The 7,821-nt window shown below is 43.4% G+C and overlaps 1 protein-coding gene across 2 annotated transcripts; it reads left to right on the top strand.

The window, feature by feature from the left end:
• Positions 1 to 200: 200 nt before the first annotated feature.
• Positions 201 to 7,792, top strand: ccnt1 (cyclin T1). Of its 2 annotated transcripts, none has more exons than XM_023956935.1 (9): positions 201 to 407; positions 2,140 to 2,221; positions 2,310 to 2,438; positions 2,992 to 3,052; positions 3,627 to 3,689; positions 3,818 to 3,875; positions 3,978 to 4,141; positions 4,265 to 4,335; positions 4,765 to 7,792. In XM_023956935.1, exons 1-9 carry the CDS (start codon positions 235 to 237, stop codon positions 6,037 to 6,039), a joined length of 2,076 nt encoding a protein of 691 aa, XP_023812703.1. In that variant the 5' UTR covers positions 201 to 234; the 3' UTR covers positions 6,040 to 7,792. The 2 variants fall into 2 exon arrangements, with proteins under 2 accessions (XP_023812703.1, XP_023812704.1); XM_023956936.1 differs by having other exon boundaries at positions 3,830 to 3,875.
• Positions 7,793 to 7,821: the final 29 nt, after the last annotated feature.

The raw sequence follows: 7,821 nt of genomic DNA on the forward strand, positions 1-7,821 counted from the left end.
AATGAAACGGGGCTGTATCTTTATGGAGTAATATTTATACCACCACACTGCAAAAAAGAGAAGAAAAAGTATCCAAAAAATCCAACACAGAATCTGTGAAGGAAATGCAAAAACCCATATTGCCTAGTAACACATTGGTTTTGGCGACATCTGTCGGTTACCAGAGGAACAGCGCCCTCTGTGACGTATGTTCCTGTGACGCGCAGAAATTTTAAACTCTCGTCCTTCTTAGTAATGGCGGCTTCGTTTCGTTCTCTCCCTGCAAGCAATAATAATAAATGGTACTTCACCAGGCAGGAGATCGACAACAACCCCTCTCGGCGAGCTGGACTAGACCCCGACAAGGAGCTGTCGTACAGGCAACAGGCAGCGAACCTGATCCAGGACATGGGACAGCGGCTCAATGTGTATCTTTTGTCGTGCTGCGTCGCACGTAGCTAGCATTAGCATGCTAGCCAGCAAAGTGTAACCTGCTCGGCCAAGAGCGTGGCCGGTATTTCTTGTGTTGTTCGACGGGTTCTTGTTTATTTGTTAGTATCGTGTGTTGTTGACTAAATGGCGGTTGTTTTCCGTCGCTGTTTCTACGTTAACATCTCCCTGCGGCGTCTCAGGCTAGCCGGGTCCACCAAGGCCTGTAGCTCGACAGGCCTGTCCGGGACGTTAGCTTCACTAGCCGCAAATGACTAGGAAGAAGTTTTCTGAACAGATGAATATATTCTGCTAAAAAATAAACAGCACAGTTATAGTATAAATTGAAATTGAATCAACTTTTTAGGAAAATTGTTTATTTGTAGGCTTGAAAAGCCTCTTCAGAGGCTGTGAGTGAGGGATTGAGGTTATACTACTGTACTGCAACCTGGCTTTCGTTGTTTGTGGTGTGGTGGTAAAAATCATGATGGGCTATTTTTATTATCCTCATCATGGACGCTTCATATGTTCTGGGGGGCCTCACGGTGAAATTTAAAGGAGGCCCTCCAACCAAAGGGTATCCTAAGTTATGGAAAGCTCATAAAACACGTGAATGTTGCTAAAGAATTCCCAGATTTAACTGTATTTCTTAGTTTTTTTGTTTATATGAATGTAACTAAGCTAAACGTTTTATTTTCAAATTAAGAGGCATGCTCAGACTGCGATCCAGAAGAGCTCTGAATAGGACACACAAAGCTCCCAAGAGCTAGTAATCTACTGTAATCTGCACCACCTACTTGTTTATTTCTTTAACCGCCACGACTGGCTAATTAGATGCACACCATTTAAGAAGAAAGGGAGGGGCTTTTATATCCTAAGCATGTTTGAATTCCACACCACTTCCACGGAAAGTGGCTTGGGAGAATCTGTCAAAGGTTGGAGATGGGGGGCCAGTGGGCACCAAATCATTTTACCGAGACATTTGATTGGTCAGTTTATAAATTGTGATTAAGAAAAAAAGACCAGGAAATAAATTTGCAAGAACCTGTAAAAAAATATATATAGCAGAGCAAGAACTGTTATTCTGAGTGACAAGCAGTGTGACTGAGTAATAGCCATCTATTTCTCTATAAAAGTCTATGGGAATTTTGGCTTCTTGGAGCCAGGGGGTACTTCCTGTTTGGAACATAAGGGAGGAGGGGTCAGTATGTCTAGTTTGTATTTACAGTTAATGTCTGCAACGTGTGCTATGCAGCCTATTCCAATTAAAAAAAGTCCGTGTAAATCTCGGACTTGGTAGTTGGGTATGGATGGCGTCACTTTTGATTCACGGTTGTACCGTCCATTTGATGATTTTAAAAGAGAAATTATCAGAGTTTGTGCCCAGCCAGAATTCTATGAACCAAGTCTTTCATGTCGGAATAGAGCTGTGAAAGAAAAAGCCTGGAGCAAGTTTTGTGAGGTTTTCCCCACTTGGACATTTCGCACCAAACTTCTAGTAGGTGGCAGACATGTGCTAACAAATGGTAATAAAGAGAGAGAAGAAGCCCCTCCCTACTTGGGCAGTGCGAAGACCATATGCTGCGATTACACTCAAGAATGTCCATCGCGTGTCCGGTGTGTCCGCAGCTTTAAGGATACACGTTCTGTCTGTGTCACTTTAGCAAAATTCTCTCCGGTGGCGTTTTAGGATTGCACAGTTTTTCCAATGGTCCTTAACTGGCGTGACAGCTCCCAACTTACCATTAACACAGCCATCGTGTACATGCATCGCTTCTACATGATCCAGTCCTTCACCCGATTTCACCGAAATGTAAGTGTTTTCATGTCCAAAACCATTTTGTTTTAAAGATTTATTTACCGGTGGAAATAAAAGTCACAACTTATCACCTCCTCCTCAGGTGATTTCTCCTGCCGCACTTTTCCTCGCTGCAAAGGTTGAAGAGCAGCCCAGGAAGCTGGAACATGTCATTAAAGTGGCCCATGCGTGTCTCAATCCTCAGGAGCCGTCGCCCGATGTGCGCAGCGATGTAAGTGTCTCACGGCGGTGAGATGAGTACTCGTCTGTCCTGCATTTCAAAAAAAACTGCAAAAGCGCTGCTTGGCTTGTAAATCTGAACTGCTCTCCTGTGTACTGCATTTCATTGAGCTGTCTTCTCAGTTCTTGTGTCTTAATTGTGTGCATCACTTAATCCCAGTTTTTCTTTTCTAGAAAGAACAATGTTTGCCATGGTTCTGTGATAAGAGGAGGGGCGGGGGGAGTTTCTTAACTCTTTGGTTTCTTTTTCATGTTAACTTTAAACAACCACTTGACCGACTTGTTGACGTTTTTTTTTTTTGAGACGCTGCTCCCTATGGGTTGAGAGAGCAAGGGTCAAAATGCGTCTGATTGTGTAGGTTTCAGTCACCCAGGTGATGTGATGTCTATCGGTTGTAAAACAGGAGTGTCTGCGCTCGCTTTGTGGACTTTTACATGAATGGACGAACATTTCTAGGACCACAGAGTGAGCTGCTCAGACACTCTTGTTTGACAACAGTTTGCAGGCGTCTGGGAGAGTAACATGCCTGTCCTCTCAACCTCAGGCTTACCTGACACAAGCCCAAGACCTGGTCATTCTTGAGAGCATAATACTCCAGACCTTGGGTAAGTTTGGGAGGCAAACCTGGGACCCTTCCTTTCCCTCCAGAGAATCATCCTGACCGAGATGACCTCTGCAGCTTTCTGTTTCCAGAAACTCCAAATGTGGTTATCAGCACTGGAAAACACATACTCAACTCATGTTAGAAGCATTTCCACCACTGTTCAGTCGCATTTCTTTCATTCTCTTTATCGTTTACCATTTCAGTCCTTTATTTTCGTCCTTTTTTTCTATATAAATTTAAGAATGCTTTTTCACAACTTCGTGGAGCAGAACATGTTTGAGGAACTGAAAATGATGGGCCATTTTTTAATTTTCCTTCTACTTTTTTGTGTGGATTAGGTTTTAATATTTTGATTTTGCCCAAGGTTTGATCCCATGAGAAGAGTTCTCATAAAACGTTGATCTCCACTTGGCGTTTTGTTTGAATAATTACACATTTTTTGTTTTTTTTCTTAGGGTCTTTGGTAACGTTACCTATCCAGTGGAAGCCAAATGGTTCAAATAAACCTGAACGTTTTAATTTGGCAACCAGTGAGCTGATGTCTTTCTCTTTTCTTGTCCCCCTTTTTGTGGCAGCTTTTGAAATCACCATTGATCATCCTCACACTCATGTTGTCAAGTGCACTCAGCTCGTCAGAGGTGAGCACCTTGTCCACAATATGCGTATATAAAGAAAAAAAATGCCGTCTATTTGGCACTATTCAACAACTTGTACCTCCAATTGTTAATTTGCAGACTTTAAGGTCTTTTTTTGTTTCTTTGTTTTGGTTTTATTGCAGCCAGCAAGGATCTGGCCCAAACATCCTACTTTATGGCAACTAACAGGTATGCCCTCCTTTCACATCGGCTTTACGGTGGGAATTTTGATGTGGAAATGGGCTGATTTGTTTCCTCTCTCTCTCTCTTTTCGTGCGTCCTGCCACCCAGTCTGCATTTGACCACCTTCTGCCTGCAGTATTGCCCCCCCGTCGTGGCCTGCGTGTGCATACATCTTGCATGCAAGTGGTCCAACTGGGAGATCCCCGTCTCCACTGATGGCAAACACTGGTGGGAATACGTTGATCCCACGGTTACTTTGGAGCTTTTGGACGGTACTTCACAAATCCTGTTGTTTTTTTTTTTAACTATTCTTTTTTGTAAATGCAAAAATGGTGTAAAGAACTGCAAATCCGTCTTTGGAGAGTTTGTGACTGTAGCCTGTAACTCTTTTGCAGAACTCACGCATGAGTTTCTGCAAATCTTGGAGAAAACTCCTAGTCGGCTTAAACGGATTCGGAACTGGAAGGTACGACTTTGTTTCTGCCTGTAAGCTAGCGGAGCCCACAGTTTCTTGGTCTCCACCTGCTCGGGCTTTCTTCAGGGTGGTGGGCGAGCAACGGCAGAGTGCACACAGCAGCCCAGCCGGGTGCCCGGTTCATGGGTGGGGCTCGAGAAGCACATGCTTCTGGACGGCACTGCTGCCTGAGTGGGTTTCAAATGCTCCTGCAATCTGGAGTGGCATTCACCCTAGGAACCGGCGCGTGGCTGTGCCAGCAGAGCCTATGCAATGGCAGGCAGAGGGGGCTGGTCGATCACACATCTGGCACTCTGTGTGGTTAAACATGCACATACGTGCACTGACGTATGGATCCGATTGGGCTCCCCTGCTGAAAGCCAAGCGCTCTCTTTTTGTGTGAATGGAACTTCTGACCTAATAATGTTTCTTGTTTCTCAGGCTGGAGGCCAGACCCCAAAGGTCAAGCCCAAGGTCCAGGAGGAAGGTGAACAGAGAGACGCCATGATCAGCATGATCTCCATGGTCTCATCAGAAAGTACTGTGGCAGGACTCATGAGCCTCTCCGCTCCATCGGGCTCCTCTTCCTCATCTGCGGGCGACAAGGTCACACCTGGGAGCGCTCAGACGTGGAGCGGGAAAGGTGCGTCTGCAACTGAACTACCGCCCAACCACGAGGTCCACGCTCCTGCCAAAGTGTCACTGAGTGAGTACCGGGCCAAGAACGCAGATGTACTAGCCGCCCAGAAGCGGAAGCTTGAGAACATGGAGGACAGCGTCAAGAGAGAATATGCCAATGCAGCGAAGGCTCTCATCGGCCAACAGCAGAGGAAAGAGAAGCAGCAGCATCACCACCAGCAGTCCAGCTTTTCTTCTGACATGTCTAACCCCTCGCCCATTATTTTGAAAATCCCCCTGGAAAAAGAGAGACACGACCGCTCTTTAAAAGTGCGTTATCCAGTACCTGGGTCAGGAGGGGGCAGCGGTGGCGGACACGGCAGCGGCAGCAGTGCGCAAAGTGGCAGTGACCGAGGTCAGGATGCAGACATTAAAGTCAAAATACGAGTGCCTGACAAACTAAAGACAGGCTCTGGGGAGGATGGTAAGAGCAGGGACAAGCACAGGGAGCGCTCTAACCACCACCACTATCACCATTCCTCCAGCAGCGCTTCACTCTCGTCCTCCCACAAACATTCTAGTACAAGTGGGGGCTTAGGAAGCAGTAAAAAAGTTCCCAATGACTCTTCTAGAACAAGTTCTTCGTCATCCTCAGCCTCACGGAAGAGGACGCACCTTCCAGACCCTGCAGCCGGCTCCCACCCGCCCCTCAAAGTCAGCAAGTCGTCCAGGAATCCATACCAACTACCGTCCCTGTCCGCTTCCTCTGGACAAACTTTGGGTCATGGACCCGACCTGCTTCCTGCTTTGGGCCTTTCCCACCACCAAGGGGCGTACTCGCACTCCAAAAGTGACAAGACGGACACAAATGGCCACAGTGCAGCGGGCGGGGTCCAGTCCAACGAGTACCAGGACACTTTTGACATGTTAAACTCTCTACTGAGCGCTCAGGGCGTCCAGCCGGCACAGCCGTCCATGTTCGAGTACCGCTCTCAGTACGGAGACTATAGGTTCCCCGCTGGGTCCAGAGGGAACAACCCCAGACCCCCACCCCTACCTTCAGAACCCCCTCCCCCACTTCCTCCATTACCCAAATAGCCCACATACTCACCGTCAGAAACGTCCACTTTGTTACAAAAAGTGTATTGTACAATGTTTCAAATGTTGTTTTACTTTTTGGACTTTTCTACTCACCCAACATCGTCGCAGGCTTCAGGGGGACAGCAGAGAAATGTACCGGGGTGAATTTTTTAAATTATGATTTGCATTTTATTGGTGGTGCAATAATATTTTAAGGATTTCTTGAGGAAAATCAAAAAGCAAACGTGTAGATATCTCTATTTTCTTTGGATAAACTCTGATGGTGGGAGACAGTTTCAAAATCCCGAGCCGTCTCCCATCACTTTTAGGTCCTTTTTAATCCACATCTTTTTGTGATGTTTTTATTTTTTACGATAAGTTATTTATTGACTCCTTTTAAAAAAACGTGTTGCTTTTTTTTTTATCTTTCTATGGCCCGCTCTGCTCTGTAAGTGCAGAAACGTCCTAAAAGTGTATCGGCTCATTTGAGAGTGCATGTTTCCAAAGCCATCTTCAGTTTTTAGTTTTCTTTCTTTCTTTCTTTCTTTAAAGAGCCATATAGAAATGATAGCCCTGGGCGTTCTGTTTTATTTTATGGACATTATTGGGTTAACATGAAAACAAAACTGCAGTATGTGTAAAAGAATATTTTTTGGACATTTTGTTATGGAAAATTGCCAAAAAAAAAATGGAAATGTAAAGTAAGGAAAGCTTGTACATTTAGTCTTTTTTAAGTGTTGCAGTCATTGTTTTAAATGGTTGTGAAATATCCATATTCAGTTCTCCTATGAATACACTTCATACTAAGGACATGCATAGAACTCGTCAGAGGTTTAACATATCCACCCATAATGGTCATGATGAAGGACTTGTCAACAAGATAAATGGGGAAAACGTGACAATATATTTCTGTTTCATGAAATGTAAAGGTTTTTGATGATACTTTTTAGCACATAATTTAAAGTGGTTGCTATGTGCATTCCTCAAAAACCTTTGCATGCATAATATAATTGTGTAAAATGAAATTGTTGTTAAAAATACCTCCATTGCAGGACCCTGAGTATAATGAGAAATGAATGTTTTCTATTTTGTATAAGCGCTCAACAGTGGAAAAGTTCAATTTGTTGACAAGAAATCTGGTATCTCCTGTACATTTCACACATGTAGCTTATTATGAATTTTAGTCCACCTGCTCCTAACTGGTGTCTTTTTTTTTTTATAAAAGTTTTTATAAAAACAAAGCTGTTTGGAGTACATCAAACCAGCCAAACTAATGTAAGATATTGTTTTCCCTTGATGAATTAAAAGTGTGCTGAAAAAAGGTCTTTACTTGGGCAGTAAAGGTTTTTGGTTGTAACAGGGAAATGGTGAATGCACTGAATTTTAATTTTTTTTTTCCTGCTTATGCAGTTGAATTAAGTGTTACATTTTCATGGTTAAAAATAGTGTGGATTTCTGGTGCGTCCATTTAAAACATGCTTTATTTTGATCTAAGAAATAATACATTCAAGTATTAAGGATACATGAAAGCTATTAAAACACGTTTTATAGCAAAACCATATAACAAGCCCAAGACACGTGTGCAACCTAACAATGCAAAAATCACAATTACAACATCCTAAGTTATGTTTTTTAATGTCAGGTGTTTTTATTGGCTCTCAGGTCTAGAATTCAATTTGTTTTCGTTAAAAAGGTATATGTGAACACTGATCTTTTTTATATATTGTGGTTGCTTTATTCTGAAAGTCAATAAATATATTAAATATCAAAATTAATGGAGTAATCAGTCATTTTCAACTG

This window comes from Oryzias latipes, chromosome 7 (assembly GCF_002234675.1).
Source record: "Oryzias latipes chromosome 7, ASM223467v1".
Taxonomy (NCBI): Eukaryota; Metazoa; Chordata; class Actinopteri; order Beloniformes; family Adrianichthyidae; genus Oryzias; species Oryzias latipes.

Coding starts and splice junctions, on each gene's coding strand:
- ccnt1 (XM_023956935.1), top strand. CDS start 235: ATGGCGGCTTCGTTTCGTTCTCTCCCTGCAAGCAATAATAATAAATGG. Junction 2,222..2,309: donor TCACCCGATTTCACCGAAAT/GTAAGTGTTTTC, acceptor CCTCCTCCTCAG/GTGATTTCTCCTGCCGCACT. Junction 3,876..3,977: donor TACTTTATGGCAACTAACAG/GTATGCCCTCCT, acceptor CCTGCCACCCAG/TCTGCATTTGACCACCTTCT.